Source organism: Verruconis gallopava, assembly GCF_000836295.1.
Source record: "Verruconis gallopava strain CBS 43764 unplaced genomic scaffold supercont1.25, whole genome shotgun sequence".
Lineage (NCBI taxonomy): Eukaryota > Fungi > Ascomycota > Dothideomycetes > Venturiales > Sympoventuriaceae > Verruconis > Verruconis gallopava.
Window position 1 is genome coordinate 326,710 of NW_015622161.1, and position 19,225 is coordinate 345,934.

General features: G+C 53.4%; 7 protein-coding genes across 10 annotated transcripts; 3 read left to right on the forward strand and 4 right to left on the reverse strand.

Moving 5' to 3' along the window:
• Positions 1–35: 35 nt before the first annotated feature.
• On the reverse strand, positions 36–5,443 carry PV09_06932 (uncharacterized protein). The gene is made up of 3 exons (XM_016360639.1): positions 5,042–5,443; positions 4,768–4,973; positions 36–4,717 (listed from the first exon to the last, which is right to left on the reverse strand). The coding sequence occupies exons 1-3, from the start codon at positions 5,136–5,138 to the stop codon at positions 275–277; spliced, it is 4,746 nt and encodes a 1,581-aa protein (XP_016211625.1). The 5' UTR covers positions 5,139–5,443; the 3' UTR covers positions 36–274.
• Positions 5,444–5,681: 238 nt separating this feature from the next.
• PV09_06933 (uncharacterized protein) lies at positions 5,682–7,292 on the reverse strand (the record flags this gene model as incomplete). The annotated part of the gene is made up of 1 exon (XM_016360640.1): positions 5,682–7,292. One exon carries the CDS (start codon positions 7,290–7,292, stop codon positions 5,682–5,684), a length of 1,611 nt encoding a protein of 536 aa, XP_016211626.1.
• Positions 7,293–7,381: 89 nt separating this feature from the next.
• Positions 7,382–10,696, reverse strand: PV09_06934. Of its 4 annotated transcripts, XM_016360643.1 has the most exons (5): positions 10,515–10,696; positions 10,353–10,463; positions 10,058–10,292; positions 7,751–9,994; positions 7,382–7,694 (listed from the first exon to the last, which is right to left on the reverse strand). In XM_016360643.1, the coding sequence occupies exon 4, from the start codon at positions 9,791–9,793 to the stop codon at positions 8,306–8,308; it is 1,488 nt and encodes a 495-aa protein (XP_016211629.1). In that variant the 5' UTR covers positions 9,794–9,994; positions 10,058–10,292; positions 10,353–10,463; positions 10,515–10,696; the 3' UTR covers positions 7,382–7,694; positions 7,751–8,305. The 4 variants fall into 4 exon arrangements, with proteins under 4 accessions (XP_016211629.1, XP_016211628.1, XP_016211627.1 ...); XM_016360642.1 differs by having other exon boundaries at positions 10,353–10,696; XM_016360641.1 differs by having other exon boundaries at positions 7,382–9,994; positions 10,353–10,696.
• Positions 10,697–10,861: 165 nt separating this feature from the next.
• On the forward strand, positions 10,862–11,827 carry PV09_06935 (uncharacterized protein). The gene is made up of 2 exons (XM_016360645.1): positions 10,862–11,150; positions 11,217–11,827. The coding sequence occupies exons 1-2, from the start codon at positions 10,962–10,964 to the stop codon at positions 11,628–11,630; spliced, it is 603 nt and encodes a 200-aa protein (XP_016211631.1). The 5' UTR covers positions 10,862–10,961; the 3' UTR covers positions 11,631–11,827.
• A 368-nt stretch (positions 11,828–12,195) lies between these two features.
• PV09_06936 (uncharacterized protein) lies at positions 12,196–14,126 on the reverse strand. The gene has a single exon (XM_016360646.1). It carries the CDS (start codon positions 13,869–13,871, stop codon positions 13,422–13,424), a length of 450 nt encoding a protein of 149 aa, XP_016211632.1. The 5' UTR covers positions 13,872–14,126; the 3' UTR covers positions 12,196–13,421.
• A 609-nt stretch (positions 14,127–14,735) lies between these two features.
• On the forward strand, positions 14,736–15,887 carry PV09_06937 (uncharacterized protein; the record flags this gene model as incomplete). Its single annotated transcript, XM_016360647.1, has 4 exons — positions 14,736–14,741; positions 14,810–15,139; positions 15,262–15,525; positions 15,603–15,887. 4 exons carry the CDS (start codon positions 14,736–14,738, stop codon positions 15,885–15,887), a joined length of 885 nt encoding a protein of 294 aa, XP_016211633.1.
• Positions 15,888–16,579: 692 nt separating this feature from the next.
• PV09_06938 (uncharacterized protein) lies at positions 16,580–18,131 on the forward strand (the record flags this gene model as incomplete). Its single annotated transcript, XM_016360648.1, has 1 exon — positions 16,580–18,131. One exon carries the CDS (start codon positions 16,580–16,582, stop codon positions 17,969–17,971), a length of 1,392 nt encoding a protein of 463 aa, XP_016211634.1. The 3' UTR covers positions 17,972–18,131.
• Positions 18,132–19,225: the final 1,094 nt, after the last annotated feature.

Sequence of the window (19,225 nt, forward strand, 5' to 3'; positions counted from 1 at the left end):
CTGCCAGTAAACTAAGGAACAAAAGATGCCTAGTGCAGGGATATATGAATAATTATATTAACATTTATCTATCAGCAAATGCATGATAGAGTCGAAGCAATGCTCTGGTACGCGATGCAAAAAACTCTTGCTATTCACGACAGCCAAATCGGCAGAATGTAAATCCTCGGCTTCCAGGTCGGTCCTGATCTCAGCCAAATGTCCAAAACAAAAGAAAAACTCCTCGCTAAATGCTCCGCTCGCATCAAATCGCTTTAAAATGAAACGGCTTTCGTTAGGTCTCTCCGTTCCTCCTCCTAGCGTCCGCGAGCGCTTTCTCCTGTCTGATCCTGGCTTCCCTCTCTTCGCTGCTCTCCCCAACGATCTTTGCGATGTCCTTCAACTGAGCCTTGGCTTCTGCTCGATGAGTTGCCACGGCACTGAGTCTCTTCTCTCCCTCTGCTTTCAGCTTGGCGTCCTCCTTTCTCTTCTCTTGCTGAAGCTTGTCAAAATACTCCTTCGGGTCACCCTTGAGTTTCGCCGAGGCCACGGAGACCTCGAACTCTCGTTCATTGAGATCCATGTCCACATTCTCGAATAATCGCATTAGGACGGCACTGTCTTCGTACACCGCATCCGTGATTGCGGTAGCTTTGTCAATCATTATCATAAGCTCCGCTTTGTCGCTCTCGCCACAAGTTGCTGAGGCGTCTTCGACAGCTTCGATGATATCGGCAACGAAGTCTTCGTTCTCCCCAGCCCCACGCTCCATCTCTGTGTCCATGATCTTCCATACTCGCTTGCAGCGTTCCGCGCGCTCAACTCGAGATCGCACATCGGCCTTTTTGTCCGCATCCTCGAACGCCTTTTCGACACGCTTCATCCCTGCGATGTCACCTTTTGCGTAGAGTGTCTTGGTTTGCGTTAATTTGTATCGATGATCACGCTCCTGCACAGCTTTGACGACCTCGTTGTGGACAAGCTCGAGTTTGTTGTGCACATCAAGGAGCAGCTGCATGGCCTCGCTTAGACTTGTAATGCCATCGCTCTCGCTGACAACACTTGCTCCAGCAGACGAAATGTGGATTAGATCCTCGGCGTCGTTCTGCACCTGAATCAAGGAGCCGATGTCATCTTGACATCTCTTGTAGACCACGTCAAAAATCTCTTTCGCGTAGCTCTCATACTCCTTCATGTCTTCCTCAGCCTTCGTTTTCATCTCTTTCTCCTTCGCCTCTTCTTCTAGAGTCTCGAAGTCGCCGTAGCCGATCTCTCCACTGTCAAATAGCTCGTTGTTGTGAGCTTCGAGTTCAGCCTGTCTCTTCGCGCGCTCATTCTCTAGCTGCTTTCTCTTTACAGCCGCCTTTTCTTCCCAGGCTTTCGTGATGGCCTTGATAAAGCTGTAGTCCGTGTTGACGGCGTTCATTGCTTTTACAAGCTCTTGAACATGCTTCGACTGTTTACGCTCCGTCGTGGAGTGTGCGATAATGCCAAGAATGTCAGATGGACCCTTGTGACGAGGCAAGGTCGGCTCAGTATCCTTTGAAGTGCTCGCAGTCAATGCATCCGTCGTCCCCGGAATTGATGCATCCGAGGATGACGATTTTACGGCCGGAGTGCGAGGTTTCAGCGGAAGTGGTAGCATGGCTTCATCTTGTGGACTCTTTAACGCCTCTTTTTTGGCTGGGCGAATAATTCCAGGTACATGATCGGCCAAGATATCAACACTTCCTCCCTCACCTGATCCTCTCACGATAGGAGCGGGTCCAGGAACAGGCTTGTACAGCGGCTTGTACGCAGGTTGTTTAGACGGTGTAGGAGTTGGATCCTGAGGCGGAGTTTGCGGCATGCCTTGTGCTGACGCAGCAGTGTCACCTTGCTTCAATGAAAACGGTGTATAAGGTACTTTTGGTTGCTGAACAGCACCGAATGGCTCGGCACTTGGGATTTTTGATGATGAATTTGAGGAATTTGACGCTGAACCCTCTAGTCGGAACGGTTGATACGCGGGCTTTAAGGAACCTTCCTGTGTGGTAGCCGATGCGGCCTGTGCGATCTTTTCCGGGGCTGCTGGCGGCACACCTGACTGTCCTTGTGGAAGACCGCAAGTTCCACTTAAAATGGGTCGTCCACCAGGACTATATTCTTCCAGAGGAGCCTTCAGGATGGGCCGACCGCCTGGGCTGAACTGAATCCCAGCGTCTGGGTCAACCATTACGAAGCCATCACTTTCCTTCGGAGGCACAACTCTGGGTCTCTCAGGTTTCGAGATTGGCTGAGATTTGCTTTGCAGCGGCTGGCCAGCCACGGGTGCCGGAATATTGAAGCCTTTGACTTCGCCCTTTGGACCAAATGGCATGTCAATGCCTCGTAGCCTTGCCTCGGCATTTACAGCATCCATAAACACTTGAAGCTTCTCTTGGACTGGGATCGGTTTGCTTTCCGTGTACAGCATGTCCTTGTACCGTTCAAGCGATCCCTTGAACCACGGCTCCAGCCCAGGCGCAATATCAACTGGTTCAGCAACTTTGGCTTCAAATTTTGCCTTTTCCTCCTCGAGTTGCTTTTTTAGGGATTCAACCTCGGCAGAAGAGGAAACGAGGCCAGTTTCCGCAGCTGCCAGCTTCGATTCGAGTTCTTTCGTCTTCTCTTCATGCCTTTGGCTCGCTGCGGTCAACGCTGCGTCACTCTGTTCGAGCCGAGCGCTAAGTTCTGACTTGGCTGCCTCAGTTTGCTCCAACTTAAGCTTCAATTCTGCCATCGATGCCTCTGCATTCTTTAGCTGGGCCTCCAGATCTGAAATCGACGCTTTACACGCCGTGACTGTTTCCTTCACCTCGGTGAGAGAAGTTTGCAGCTCACTCACTTGTGAAATATGCTGCGCTATCTCAGCATCCTTTTGTGAGAGAAGTGCATCTTTCTGCACGATTTGACCGTCCCGTTCGGCAAGCTGGCTATGCTTTTCCTCCGCGGTCAAACGGATAGCAGCGAGCTCCTTCTCCTGCGAGCTGATCCTCGCTCGCAGCTCTTCGTTTTCTTTTTGGATTCTGCTGAGTTCTTCGAGATCGATCGTACGTACACCACGTGGTGCAGCGGCAGAGGTGAACTGCTGCCCGTCTTGCCATCTTCCAGATTCGCCCATGACAAACGCAGGGTCAGAGCTGGGTAGTCCTCCGGAATTGTTTTGAGCATAGCCCTGTTGTAGTGCTTGTTGCATCGCATACGCTGCCGGCTGCTGCTGATGATTCAATGCAGGCGTTGAGCTCCCTGGCTGTGCATTTTGCCTTTGCAAAGAGCTACTCCCCCCAATTACAATAGGGGCTCTCGCTGGCCTTGCTGACGTCTTCGGTGGTGTATCAGGCATAGGAGGTATGTAATCACTCTCGTCCACGACCAAAGAACTTCCTACGCCAGGAGCAGGAGGTTGGGGATGCACAGACTCCTGACTGACATGCCTACTGGGGGGTGAAGGGACATAAGATGCTGCCTCTGCTGCAGTGCTATGTGCAGCCCCGCTAGCCAGAGAAACAGGAGGTGAGAGATGAAAGCTCTCAGGTGCGCTAACCTCAGACTCGGCCCTGCCATGACCCAGCGAATCAGGACCAGAGGCCGGAAGCTCAATGCTAACGGTGCTTGGAACATGTGCGTCTGCGTCGTCCTTCTTGACGCCGTACATAGCCGTGTCGTCAATCTCATCGGCGCCGGAACCAAAGTGCTCCCAGTCAGAGGAGAAGACGAAGGCAGAGGCAGATGGTTTCACAGCAGGAGAAGGAGCGGGTTTGGGGTGAGGAGTGTCGTTGACGGGAACAGAAGCAGGCCGCGACAAAGAAATGCTTTGCCGTGACTGTATAGGTGAGACGGGTTCATCATCGGCTCCAAAAGACGGACGAGAATAGCCCTGGTGCTGCGCCGGCGGTCGAGAGCCAGGTCTTGAGGTAGATTGCGAAGGCGTTTGTCGCCCATATGGCACGCTCTGCTCGTTCGAAGAACCATTCTGCTGTTTGAGCTGTTGACCAGTAGCATTCGTGGACGGGTTCTGGAAATTGCCGTACGCGGCTTGATGCTGGCTAATTTCATACTGAGCCCCCCCTGCGTACGCAACAGTCGCCGGCTGTTGTGCAGGAGACTGATACGTCTGTCCTCCATGAGCACCATATTGTACGGAGGCCGGGCGGCCTGTCGGCTGTTGGGTTTCATGGGGGTGGTAACCTTGGGGCTTAGGAGGTGGTGGAGGGGGCGCGTAGCCTCCAGGTGATGGTGCCGGCGGGTGCTGATACTTCTGCGCATCATCCGGGCTGTAGACTGAGCCAGATAATGGCTCAGGCTCGTACATTTGCGCGCCTGTTGCAGCATGCTGTTGCTCATACGCAAGTTTCTGTCCTGCATATTGCTGGCCTCCGGTATATTGTGGCTGCGACACATGTCCGTAGGCGTCATATTGCTGCTGATGTCCTCCTGTTATCGCAGAAGTGCGTCCCTGTGATCCAGGTCGCGGCGGCAAAGGGGGGTCGTAATGGTGTGTCGCAGGTTGGTTCGAGTATTGCGGATGCTGAGGCCATCCTTGTGCGTTTTGAGCCACTTCTTGGTGGTACGCTGGTGGCACGGATGGTATTCTTTGGTGGACGGCTTGCGATTGCGAGTGCGACGGACCATAAGGAGGGTGTTGGCTAGGGATTTGCGGTGGACCTGTGTCAGAAACATTCGTTGAGGGGGGGCCATAAGGTTGGGGAATTCGAGGCTAAACACGTGTTAGGACATAGATAGGACAACATTTCTGGTCTAATGTACAGGTATAGCTGGTGTTACCGTGTGGCCGCCCACGGTCTGTATCTGATATGCAGGACTGGAGCCATAGTTCGGGTTTGAGGGGGAAGAGGATGGAGGCGGTGGCGGCGGCGGCGGAGGAGGAGGCGCGCCTGCATAATGGTTGCTTTGATACTGAGGCTGGTTCCAGGTCGGTGCATGCGAAGTTATAGGTGAGCCATATGCGTGAGCTACATGAGGACTTGTCAGTCTCTAGATCACGGTGTAGGATCACGTCTGTAGCTTGTCTTCTGCGCACCTCCAGGCTGTCCATACGTTGTTGATCCGGGCCGCGAATGCGGATCTTGGCCTGGTGGAGGACCGTAGCCATGTTGTGGAGGCCTATAACTGCCCATGATGGCGCTGTGTACGTCTCATCAAGGTCGGAACGCGTGGTACAGCATGAGGCAGGCTATGCGCCGCTCGTATGCAGTTGTTCGGAGGCGCCGCGGAAGCTATATCGGCGAGCCTTGGAGCGGGTTAACGGTGCAGGGCGGCAAGCACTTGGATTCGCGCAGAAGGCTGCGGTTGGTTTTGGTTCTGAACGAGCGCAAGCGTCTGATGTTTTACCACGGGGCAGACGACTATAAGAGAGGCAGAGGAGCGCAAAGCAGGCTCGCGCGGATCTGCGCTACGACGGCGCGCACGAGCTGAAGTTGAGGCTGTGAACTCGTTGAAGCTGCTACCTACAACTTATCTCTGGTGGCCTTGAAACGGGCATCTTTTAGCGACTCAAGATCTGGGGTCATCGCTTCCGGTCCCATCATGCCACCGCATCAACCGCCATCGGGCCCCGAGCCCTCAGCCCGTCCGTCTTTCGAATGCCCATCATTCTAAATTCAGAATACGAGCCTTGAGTATGATACTCGACGCTCCGTCGGGAATGACGGGCCCGAGATTTATAGCCCACATCCCCACGTCGTCCGTGCCTCTTGCAACGCGTCAGGAGACGCCCGCGGATGCAGCTCCGTCCACTTTTTGTACACGACATAACCGTGCCTGCTAAGATGCTCGACGTACAACACCAAGCTGTCGAATTCGCGTCGACAGTCTGTGGCGTGTGCACACACCCAGTAACGTCCTTCCCCGTATGACATGGGTGCCGATGAGGCGTCTGGAGAAGAGCCAGCCGACATTCCAACGCCTGCCCTATCGTCATCGCGTCCATCTGAGAAAGGGGATCGAGGCCAGTGTCGCTGATCTCCTAAGGGAGCGGAGATATTCGCCAGTTCCGTATCTGATGGCTTCACAAGGTACGCGGACGACGACCAGTCTGATCTTGACGCCTGGCCTTGCTTAGCAAAGTTCGATATGCTCGATGTCAACCCTTCGTCACTTGGATCCGAGTCTCTTCCTTGGTAGACCTGTCCTGCATCCATGCGCCGAGACGCCTGCACGTGGCGACAAAGGGGCCTTTGGAAGGGATTGTTCTCCCTCTTGTAAGGATCAAACCACCAAATTGACTTCATGTTGGAACGAACCACCTGTGCGGCCCTGTCGCGTTCGTACAGCGCTCTGTGTGCTCCTCCTCCATGGCCGCCAAAGGATATATCTGTCTGGCCCTGAGACGTCTGAAAAGCTCTGGCTATAGGTAGCTGGAGAAGCCCTCTCCAGAACCCAATGTCGAAGCTGTGGGACGAAGCAGCAGAATCATCTGTATTCTTCCCCGCGAGGGTCGCACTTGTCATGCTTTGCGTCTGCCCTGTTGCACCTTGAGACGCTGTAGAAGTAGGACTTTGATCGACTGGGTTTTGCGATGGTCCCATCAAAGGCATGGTTCCCTCGTAGCCAGAGTCCTTTCTCTCTTGAAGCTCCTCCTCTCTCCTTTTCTCTTCATTGCCCGTCTCACGAACGGTCATCTCATGATCGCTTCTTCGTACATCGTTCACCACGCCCTCGTCTTCTTTTACTTCTGACTCTTTGCTCTGCTCACCATCCACTGCATGTGTCCACAGGTGGTCCATGTATTTAGCCAAGTCCTCCATGTACACCCAGCAATACGGACAATTGCATGCAGCCACTTCTCTCTCGCTCATATCCGCTTCACCTGACCTTGCATCTTCTATAAACTGCAGACGCCGTCGCACGGACTCAGACACAGGCATGGACGAACTGAAACGCCTAACCAGAGTTGCAAAATACTCGAGTGGTGCTTTCTGCTGTTCTGGAATTCCAGCGATGCCGATAGGTCTGCTTCTGTCCTTGGAAAGATCGAATAGCTTCGCTGGAGGTACTGGCACGCCATGATTGAGGAATGCATAAGCATAGACTTGATCCCAAAATGTTTCGACTTCCGTGGCCATCGTACGCATATTTCGTTCTTGTATTATTCCCTCGGCGGATTTGAGCAGGATTGTCTGCTCGAGCCCAACAATTTCCCGTTTGATATATGGGGGGAGGTCTAGACCTTTAGAAAGGTAGATGTGCGCATCTGCACAAAGCTCTACGAGAAAGATACTCTTTTCGTTGAAAGGATACGTACCAGCGTACTCATTATTTCCACAGGCCATGTTGACTTTTTTTTCTCTGGTATGGGGGAGCATAAATAGTGGATATTACGGGAACAGTGGAACAGGTGCACCAAAGACAGTGTTTACCAGAAAGTTTGTTGATTCTTCATCAAATACAATAACTCCTTCCACAATATTGTTTCGTTCCTTCCCACAGCCCTGCAGAGTCACGTACAAAAGCTCACAAATCTGATGGTCCCAATAGGATTCGCAAAACTTGCTTGACGAAGCGACGTGCAGTTAGCCTCTGAAATTCAAATTTCGCCTTCCTCTTTCTCTTCAATCGCGACATCCGTCTTGACTTCCGTGCTATCCTTGACGTCTTTGGTCTTGCTTTTACCGTTCTCATTCAAAGGCAATCTTTGGTTGCCATCGTTGGCACTGATCCTGCAGCCGGCGTCTCTGTTGGTGCTGAGAGTTATTCCAGTCATTCATGATGCATTTTCTGGTCAACTTGCCTGCAATCTGCGTATCTGCGTTGGAACGGCGTAACGTATTGTACCGCGGCCTGCTTCCTTCGCATGTACGCGTCGTATTGAGACCATTGATAGCTGAGCTCAATGAAGTATGACGGCGTAAATCGAGGCTGTGTGATCCGCGGTCTGTCGAACAAAAAACAACAGTTTCGATTCATGTTTTTGGTGGCCGCCAGAGAGGAAAGCTGTATGTTTATTGTCTAGAGGATGGGTGTTAGATAGGTTTGGTTACAGCGACGGATATCCACGCGGCCATCTTCTGCCGAGGGAAGGTGCATTAGGAATCTCTCTCGACTGCCCATGGATTCAAGTCAACCATGGCCACGGGCCTAAAAAAACCCATACGAGGCATCGCGGAAAGGCGGCCTTCAAACTTTCAGCGCGACATTCCACGATTCTCAGAATCTTCAGCATAACGTAGTGAGCCTAGGCTGCAAACAATAACGACGATGAGGACAACAGCGGGAAATAGAAGTGCTTTGTCCACACCCGGCCGTTTGAATCTTGGGAGTGTACGCCAAACAAGCCTCTGGAAGACTAGCATTTGGTTTTCAAGCTCCATCCGGCTTTTTTCACTCTTGTTGCTACCATCAAACATGCCCCGATCATCGTTGCACATCCTACACCGAGCTGGGCTGATAGATATCCTCCTCTTCCGCCACCATTCGTTTGGAGCAGCGCACCGCCTATGGGAGGCCCTACCAGACCAGCGATGCTGAATACCCCGAAAGCCATGCCGAGCCTGACCCCGTTCTTGCTAAGATCGTTGTTCAAGCTTGTTAACGTTGTCGGAAAGAGACATTGGAAGGCACCTGCACTCAGCCCATAGAAGCACGCGAAAAAGTACATGCCAATCCTGCCGCGCACGCCAATCCAGGCAAAAGCAAATATTCCGTTTGCAAACAAGAGCGGTATCATCCCGTTCAGAGGTCCAACGTATTTGTCGACAATAAACCCGGTCACAAGTCGCATGGGGATTCCGACACCGTTGAAAACCGTGACGAGCGTCGTGGAGTCTTGGTAGGACATGCCAATGATGTTTCTTCCATAGCTGCCAATATAGTAATACGACCAAAAGAGGCCTCCAAAGACCAAAGACATTCCAACAATCATCAACGAGTACGGGGCTTCTAGGAACGCTGTCCATTCAACCACGGGACCTGACTTTCGAGGCGGCAGCCTCGGACGAAGAAATGCTAAAGAGACGGCCAAGCAAGTCAGATTGATAAAACCCAACACTCTGACCGTCCATCCAAAACCGATGGCTGGGAGCAGCTGTCGAACGATGGCCGGATACACAGCACCACCAGCGGAATTGCCCGTCGAAGTAATCGCAACTGCAAGTCCCCGTCGCTTTTGAAAGTACGTGGTGACCAATCCCATTGTTGGGCAGAAAACTATACCACTCCCTAATCCCGTGCAAACGCCTTGCGCAAGGATGAGTTGCCACACACTTTTGCAGACGCTGTTGGTGAAAATGCCCAGAACTTGAATGAGGCTGCCAATCGCAAAAGTGGGTATGAACAGTCCTGCATCTAAGGCCCTGCCACTTACAAGACTTGCGAGCATTACAATGAACAGATTGATGGAACCTATCCACGACACTTCGGACTGGGTTACGTGGAGAGCAGTTGTGTAGTACGTTTGAAAGGCCCCGAAAGAATTGATCATGCCCCAAGTATTGAAGCACACGACCCAGGCGCAAACCACTTGAACCCATGCTTTCAGGCCACCATCAGGAGCAGGGCCGGGATCGACAATGTTTTGGTTGATGATACGCGAGGATATTCGGCTAACAACATTGCTTGAAGTGGATCTTGCGTTCGAACTACGTGATCTCGTACGAGAAAGATTAGCACAGACGATTTTCTCTTCATCCTTCAGCACCGCAGGGCTTGTGGCATAGTCGCTTGACTTGTCGCTCTGAGTTCCAAGGTCCTTTTCGGACTCTCTCTGTGTTATCGGATAGAACACCTTTTCCGCTTTTGCTTGCTGCGAAGTCTCATCCGAAACAGTAGGGGCCATTTTCAGACTCTGCAACACCAGCGGGTTACAAAGGATGGGCAAGACCTAGTTCCATGGGCCGTTAAGAGAATGAACAATCAGCCAAAGGAGAGAAGACATTCAAATAGCGAACGAAGACAGTTTGGGGCATTACAAACAATTTCTGCTGCAGGATCTCACGCATTATACGCAATTGGCGGACGAAAGTGTGGACGTGTGGAGCTTGTGCCGTTATTGCCGTTAGCTTCTTTCTCCGCAGTATCGTTCAGCGCAGTTTTGCTTTACCGACAAAGCGAGAGCTCCGACACCGCATGATCTGCAGATTGGGGGAATTTGTCGTCAGAAGGGCGCGACGGTTAGCTCATGCAGAAGAGTAGTCGCCGTCTGTCATTATTAGCATCTCTTGTTCAGAACCGGACCTTGTCGTATCCGAAGTTCTTTCTGATTCGAAGTAACCGGTACTGAGCGCACCGATCCCATCTGCTATCACTACGAAGGATATCGGTAGATAAACATAAGACTACGGTCTGATATTTTAGCAATACCCCAATAGCGGAACGAAGCAAGAGATTTTCCCTACTCATTTAAGCGTCTTTTCACTACGTAATACATCGTGACCCGATTAGAAGCGATGTAACAATCTAGGACATGAGGGCTCCCATACACATTAGCAGAGACTGGACGAGATTACCTGCTACTTTTTAGACTTGCTTGCTTGCGAGCACAGGATGTAAGATGATACATGAGTGTATGAAGTTGGCCACTCTAGGACGAGACTGGTGTTTCTATGACGGTTCAGACGGGGTACCAACGAGCGCATGAGAATGATCCACAAAGAATCAAAAGAGAGGGGACTTGTCATAGGAATTCGATTGCAGCATCTGGACATTGAATCGCCGATCAGCAATGGTACAATCTTGCAAGCATCATCGAACGATGGACTCGAGGATGACGACCTAGGTTACGGATTTCATGAAGTTTGGCACGCTAGGTCACGTGCGCCGACCCACTTGGAAGGCCAGTGCCGCGTACAAAAGAGGCAAGGCCCAGGGAGCGGAAGGAGGAGGAGCGTCCGTGCGCAGTTTCCCCCAAAAAAGGTAGGGACACATGTACGGAGGGCAACATCGCCAATTCACTTCGCTCTCCCAAGTTTGTGCAGGCGCCAGCACGACAATTGAGCAAAAGCAAGATGAGGATCCCTTCGATAGCTGGCCTGCTGGCCCTCGCCGGCCTCTCAACTGCGCACAACATCCTCCTCAAGGCGCACTCTCGAGAATGCTTCCACGAGTCGCTGCACGCGGACGACAAGATGACGGTCACGTTCCAAGTCGGTGACCGCGAGTTCGGCGGTGCCAGCAATCTGGACATCGACTTCTGGGTAAGCAGCAGGCCTTGACGGTGCACTTCGACGGCGCGTGCGGAACGAACACTCACGTTGGTACAGATTCAAAACCCGGCGAACGGCTATCAGGTGCACGAGCGGTCCGTCTCGTCGGGCGACCACACGTTCATCGCCACCATGGACGGCCGATACACGTACTGCTTCAGCAACGAGCACTGGAGCGCCAACACCAAGGAGGTCTCGTTCAACGTGCACGGCATCGTGTACGTGCCCGAGTCGGAGGCGCCGCAGGATCCTCTCGAGAAGGAGGTTCGACAAATGTCGGAGCTGGTTGCGCAGGTCAGGGACGAGCAAGGCTACATCGTCGTTCGGGAGAGGACGCACAGGAACACCGCCGAGAGCACCAACTCGAGAGTCAAGTGGTGGAGCATCTTCCAGCTGTTCGTACTGCTGGGCGAGGGCCTGTTCCAGGTCTGGTGGCTGAAGAGATTCTTCGAGGTTAAGCGCGTTGTTTGACTTGGGACTGCCTTCATTGATGAAATTAAGCCCACCCGCCATGAAATAACGCTTGGTGGAAACGTGTTCGGGCTTGCTGACTTGACGGAAAGGTGTACGATACATGTCTGCATAGCATTTGGGAGTGTGGGTTCGGCGCTGAAAATTCGACTCTTTGTGCTGGACTACAAATGAATTTCAAGTTGTCTTGATCAGGGCTGCTCGTCCGTTGTTGCATGGTGATCTCTACGTGCGAGTCCACGCTGTCTTGGGCCAGGGCTGTCTTGTCGTGATAAATTTGACGTGCAATCCCTTCTTCTCGCTCCGCTTCCACAACGCAGTTTGATGATTTTATAGTATTCTATGCGCTACCTAATTGACGGTTATGCCCGCCTAAGTCCTTGCCTACACATCGGCCAAATCACGTGTTACACCTGAAACCAGCGAGGCTGACGTCCATCGCACATTCGCGCAAGGCGACAGTCGCATGAACGGTCTGAGAATCCGCTCAAGATGCGTGCTACAGCACAGGCTTCAGTCCATCGGCCGCCTTTGACTCCACGCACCTAAACCCCCCCCCCCCCCCCGGATCGCCAGGCTCTGGTCGCGACAACAGGGTCACTTTTTCGCGCGCTCTGCTTCGGGCTCGTTCCACGCGGGAGTACCCCAGACCAACGGCTCTCGCATTCCTCACGGATCTATCCGCCGTGCAAGACGTCGCTTCTGTCGGAGCGCGACCTTGGTCGCCTTCTCTCGGCCAAGTCGCCAGTCGAATCCAGCATCGACGGCGTTTCCGTGCACTTGCTCGCGTCCGCCGGCTGAAGTCGTCGGTGGCAGTCGCCAAGGGCACGAGCGAGGTCGAGTACGGCGTGGTTTGGGGCGGCAGCGTCTCAATTCGACGAGATACGGGAGTTAGACGAAGACCGAAAAATTATTGACGCCGCCTGACGGCTGCTCTCGTCCAAATTATTATTCTTTTCTTGAGCGCGGCTATGCGACGAGTCGAGGATCCACGTCTTTCTGGGCATTGACATCCCGTCTTCGGAATCTTGAGAAAGATCATATCTGTCGTCGTGTGCAAGAGAGACAAGAGATAAGAGTGTGGTCTTTTCTTCCTTTTACTTTCAAAACTTCACACCCACGATGAGCCCCAGGGCGGGATCTTTCCTAAAGGGGGATAACACGTGAGTTGAACAAATGGAACTTGATTTCTTCGAAGCCGAATGGAGAGAGCAGAAGATGCAGTGACGGCACACAGATGACAGCAATGTCTTCCTTCTTGCAGACTTCTAATGCTAATCTTGGGTATCTATGTTGCACTGTTACGGCTTCGAATGGGGGCCGTGTACGTGCAATCGTAAATAGAAAAGATATAGCAGTGTTCTAACACATCAAACAGTCCAAGAAAAGACCATTCGAACGAGAATGATTACGCTGATCCGATCCCTCGCCTCTTGCTGCGGCGTGTGCGCCTGTGGATATCTCTGGCAAGGCTGTGCGTTTTCGCGGCGCGGCACTTGGATGCTCGGGCATCGAACCGAGAGTGGGGTGCGGTGAACTTGAACAGTGAAGAGAAATCCCTCAACGCCAGCACGCTATGCCAATGTGGAAACCTGATCCGAATAAAAGAAGGAGAAGAAAAACAATAAAGGCACCAAAGCAAAAATTCGACCGCCGTGCGCAAGGGGGGCCCGCCCAGCGTTGGGTGTAGAAAGCCGAGGACATCCAAGGCAGGATTCGAAAACGCTGAAGGAAACATGCCAAAATACAACTGAAAAGAAAAACAGAGGGACGGGCATAAAGAAGACGTCATCAACCCAGCTCGACGCCTTCCATGTCCCGCATGAGGACGGCCATCTGGGCCCTCTTCGCGGCCTCGGCGACCAGGGCGAAATTGTCGATGTAGTTCCTAGTCTCTTGCGCCGTCGAGCCCGCGGTCCCGCGATCCGGTACGTAGTCGTAACCCGGCTGCTGCTGCTGTCCGGTCCCGATGCTGGCTTGCTGCTGCGCAGTGGCGGCGGCGGCCGCCGCCGCCGCAAATGCCGACGTCGACGCCGCTGCGGACGAAGAGGACGACGAGGACTCGCTTGGAAGGGTCGAGGTGGAAAAGCTGGAGAAGTACTGCGGACGCTGCTGGGTGGGACTGGGCACAGGTGCGGAAACCATCCTCAACGGCACGGAGGCAGCGGTAGGATAGGTGAAGCTGGACGGCGTGGACGACTGACGCTGCTGCGACGGTGGCACCATCTCAGGACGATCCATGACGACTCGATCCGGCGTCTCGGACGGTTGTAGTGGTAGGGTCACGCTGGGGCACTGATTTGCCGTGCTGGAGAACGCAGACGCGGAAACTGAGGGAGCTGGCGGATGAGGACGGCGAGGAAAAGAGACGAGATGTCTCTGTTCTTCCTTTTTTTAATTTTTTTTTGCGCGCTCCGGTGCGGCGAGGCAGGCGGACGTGTGAGAGCGATCGACCGACTCAGATGCGCACGAGGCTGTAGGTGAACTTGGGTTGGGATCAGTCGGTCTTCTCTCCCGCGAAAGGCGACGGGGCCTTGGCTTTTACTGTACCGAGGCTTGACGTGGGGGGCGTTTTGGCCAAACCCGTCGCTGTACACGCAACGCTGGAGCCGGCACTACGCAAAAAACTTGACCCTTGCTAAGCTTGCCCGGCAGCATTGGCGGCAGCATTAGCATGAGTAGTATTAAGGCATGGACGGTGTGGACGGCAGCAGTGGAGCGTCGGGCTGCTGCAGTCGCACCAGCAGCAATGCAGCCCTGTGGTAGTGCTCCCGTCCTAGTCCTCTTTCCGGACTGCTAGTTTTTCGTCCAGCCGGCGCTCATGATGCTGAACGCCTCTTCCATTGCGTGCCTTGCATCCCTCTGGATCCTGACTGCTTTCTGTTTCCACAGCCCAGCCCCCGCCGAAAGGCAAGAAGAAGCGTACTCGGCCCCAGCCCGTCAGTCCTCAGCTTTCCGTGTCGGCAAGCGTAACTGAAGGGCCTCAAGGCAGCACGTGCCGTGTGGTTTTGTCGCCGGAAAGCAAACGTTGTCGGGCCCGCGGCAAAGGGATTCGCGGGAAATAAACAGTCGCATTCAAGCGGTTACCCGTCTCACTAGCCTACAATGCCGGTCGGTGCATGATGCAAGCAATGCGATAGACGTACGATGCAGGGCAGAAACTGACCGTGTGGACGCAGCTGATAACCATCTCCGGCTTTCCGTGCTCGGGGAAGACGTACCGCAGCAAGCAGCTGGAGGACTACTTTCGATCCAAAATCGCCCAGTCTGACGACCCCAGGATCTCCAAGATCAGCGTCCACCATCTGAACGAGGAGTCGCTAGGCCTGTCCAGGGACGTGTACAACACGCCCCGTCTGGAGAAGGACGCACGAGCGACCGAGATGTCGGCCGTCAAACGATACTTGAGCCGGGACAGCGTCGTCATTGCCGACGGGCTTAACTACATCAAGGGCTATCGCTATCAGCTGCACTGCGAAGCGAAGGCCGTGCAAACACCGAGCTGCGTGGTATGCTGCGTTCCCCCCAATCGTGACTTTACCCTACCCTCCCCTTCTTGCCTCCGTACGGGCACACTTGGCGCGTCTCTTGATTCTTGTTCGTTTGCTTCCTTCAAACTGACAGTGCAGAGATCCACGTTGGCACGCCGGCAGACAAATGTCGCGAGCTTCACGCCGCACGCTTGAAGGAGAACAGCCCGCTGGCGTACCCGGAAGCCGACTTTGAGAACCTCATCTACCGGTACGAGGAGCCCAACGGCATGACCCGATGGGACAGCCCGCTCTTCACAGTGCTCTTCGAGGACGAGACGCCGCCCTTCGACAAGATATGGGAGGCCATGATCGGCAGCAGCGGCCAGGTCAAGGTCGTGCGCCCAAACGCGGCAACCGTCCTGGTACGTAGAAAGCCCCTCCACCCCTCCGTTGCCGCGTCTCGATGCCCCTGATCCGGCATGCTGACGGCTTTTGACAGAAACCCGCGACGGAGCAGAACTACCTGTACGAGCTCGACAAGGCCACGTCCGACATCCTGGCCGAGATCTCGGCGTGGCAGAAAGACCATGCCGGGGAGAGCGGCGGCGAGGTCAAGGTGAGCGGTGTTGACGACGCCATTCAGCTTCCTACGCACCCGTTGTCCCTGCCGCAGCTCCAGCGGATGCGAAGGCAGTTCATCGCCTTGAACCGACAGCACACGCTCGAAAAGGCGAGGATCAGACAGCTATTCGTGGACTATCTCAACGACGCATTTGGGCGGTGAAAAAAGAGTGTCGACGCGAAGGGGTACGGCCCTTTGCAGGAGCTACAAGAGAGCATGATCCGGGGACGCGCTACGTGAACCGTCAAATGGACTGCCGAATCTGTCCCTGTACACTACTTCGTGTAAAAACGACGCCTTTGTGGCTGGACCAAAGACGGCCCCGAAAATACGTAGCTTGTGACGGGCAAGCTAAAAAGTGCACGGCGACAGCTCGCCACTCTAGGAAGAAAACGAAAATCAAAAGGAAAAGAACACGCAGAGCTGCCTCGTCTTCTGATCTGGGAAAAAAAGAAAAGCTCGTGAGCGAGCAAAGCAGGTTATGTCGTCAAACTTTTGGTTCAGGAAGACGCTTTCGCAGACTCAGCTATCCGCTTTCAAAGAAAAGAAAAAAGTGCGAATGGCCCCAATTCATAATTTGACGGTACAGCACGTTCACTTCACTTTTGGCAATTGGGCCACGGGACGTTCCAGGGAAGCTGTGTTGGAACCAGCTTGCTATTCGCTACCAAAGCTATCGTAACCTGTGTCCAAAGTGTGGAAAGTAAGAGAATATGCGGGGTAGCCGCGTAACCTTCTGTTGAAATGCCGTTTCTCCTGCTGTCTGCTCTGATTTCGAGTTGCTCGTAGCTTCTACAAAGACGTGTTTGCTCCGTCCGACAGTAGTTTTAAACGCCTCGCGTTTTTCCGTCTAGATGGCTGCGGGTGCCCTGACTGCCCCGGCCAGGGATGAGTGCCCACCATCGATCAGGAAGATAATTTACCAGTACATCACAGCGGAGGAGGAAGAGGCAATTCAGAAGCAATTCAAATCCCCACAATCGTGTTCCATCTTAAAGATCTTGTGGAGTGGTGTTCCCAGGAGCTTGGCAGAGAAATGGGCGCACGACCGCGGTCATCAGACCTTAGTCCTGGCTATGGGCCCTCTGCTGGAAAGAAAGAAGTCATCGGGCTTGAAGAATTCGAAACGAACTTCAAGGTATTGGAGCAGTTACATGAAAGGGGCTTCGGCCTTGTTTGCGTGGCACGCGGCTCTCTCGTCGACCGTAGTCATTTTAACCCCCCCGCCACCGGAAAGATTCCATCCCTTAGGATGCACAAATCTGCAAATCGTCGAGATGCCTGTCATTGCGGAACATATAAGGCTTTCTGCGGATGAGATTCGCGTAGTATTGGTGCATCCCACTGTCAAAGGAGCGGACGATTTTAGCTATCAGATCTGGCCTAGCGACCAGACGGTGCTTTGGAAGGAAAGGTTCGGACACGTGCTTTTCGAACCACCGCATTGGAGGGCGATGAAATCAAATTCTAGATACGTACAGGAAGTTGGAACGGGAGATCCCAGCTTAAGCGGCAATCTTCAATCCTTCGAGACCTATGTTCAAGATCAACAGCTAGCCTCTATTCCGACGAAAAGGAATAGAGTTTTCGTTGATGCTTCCCAAACGTTCTTGTGCTCATCACGATCCACGTCTCAGCGCAAGCGAAAGAGGAGGAAGAAGGCTAGCGCAAAGTGTGACAGGAAGGCTGTGAAAGAAATGTTGAAATCTGCCAACGAGAAGCCGATCTCAATAACGAAAGGGGCAGGAACCAAAGTAGCAGAAAGAAAGCAAGCGAAAGAGGAAACGAAAGCCGGTGGAAAGAAGAAAAAGAAGAAAAAGAAGAAGAAGAAGAAGGAGAAGGAGAAGAAAGAAAAGGAGAAAGTGAAGAAAAAGAAGGAGAGGGAGAAGAAAGGCGCAAAGAGTACGTCTAAGACACTCAGTCAGGAAGACCAAAACCAAGGCGGTACACAAAGGACTGAACCCCGCGGCAGGAAACGAAAGAACAAAAAAGCTAAGAAAAGCTTGAAGACTGTTGCAAAGGACAAGGTAAAGGACGACAGAGTGTCGAGATCAGGGGACTCAAGAAGCGTACAGATGGAGGAGAAGGCAAAAACCAAGCAGGGCGTGGTTCCAGTGAGGGAGTCAAAGACCAAGTCGGCAGCAAAAAAGGCATGTGCGAAGAGGACTGACGTCAAGGAGGTGGCTACGGGGCCAGCCAAAGGCAAGAAGCAGACCAATGCACAAGCCAAACCAACGGAGAAGTGAAAGAAGAAAGCTGCAAGGAGGGGATGCTCGGAACTGGCCGCGGTCGTATAATTGAAACATATGCTTGGGCCATGGTATGACGTTGGCTTAAGTACATGTACACGCTATCTGACGGATGTTGCGGGCAAAGCATGGACTTGTGGATCTTCGTGTAGTGGTCGAATTCCGGCCGTTTCATCGAACGACGTCCTGTATATAGTTACACGGTGGAGCAGCGTGGCCGCGCACGGCGATTGTCTCCTGGTGAACAGGCTGCAACAATGCGATGAGTGGCATTCTGTACGTCGTCGTGCTTCCTTTATTCCTTGGCCGGCATTCTCCTAGTTTGCTTCAATTAGAAACAACACATTCGTCGTCGCATGAGCAATGCAGCCCCATCAGGCTCCAGGGTTCTGGCGGCCAGTTTGGAGACGGTATCTGCCTTCTTCCGTTGGTGCACAGAAGACTTGCGTCAGCAAACGCTGCGCCGACGACTACCTCACCTTACCGTCCAAGACTTAAGTCAGCATGGACTGCGAGTCCTTTTGGCTTGCCTGCCGGGCAGGATAGCGCGTAGGGAAGACGAGGCACGTGTAGAAGAATGAATGTCAGAATGGTAGTAAGGAACCAAAGACGAGATCGGTCCCAAGAAGTAAGGCAGCGGTGGCTCTGGCTGGCGCCACGGCAAACGCTGAACCTAAGAGCAATCATTCGGTCGCGCGATACTCCACAGAGCTGCAGTAAACGCCCGTCCGCAGCAAGCCTTGGAGAGCTGTTGGGAGGAGATTACGAGGTGTGCAGGGGAGATAAGAGGCAAGCCATCCGTTGTAAGGACGATTTGCATGAATGTGACGCAGAATGGACAGATCCAAAGGTCACATTGATGTGCTTGCATACATGAAACCATTGATCGCTGAAGGCGAAATCGACGTGATGTTCCGCGGTGCAGAGCGGACGCGCGCACGTGACTCGCTGGAGACGTGGCTTGTTCTTTCTGATTCTCTCTTTCCCTCTTCAATGAGAAGGAGCGCCTGAGGCTTTTGCTATGGAGAGAAGGCGCGGAAAGGGAGGGTTGGCTGACCAGATCGGAAAGCGCAGCGATAAGAAGCGCGTACGAGGAAAGGGCGGCGGCGGACGAGAGGGGAGGAGCGACCGGGAGCGGCAACTCCAGAAGTACAGCCAGCGGCTATGCAGCAACACGCTCGCCCCCCCCATCACGCCCGTACACAACCTTTGGCGGCATCATCTGTCTTCGAACCATCTTCGTGTGGCATT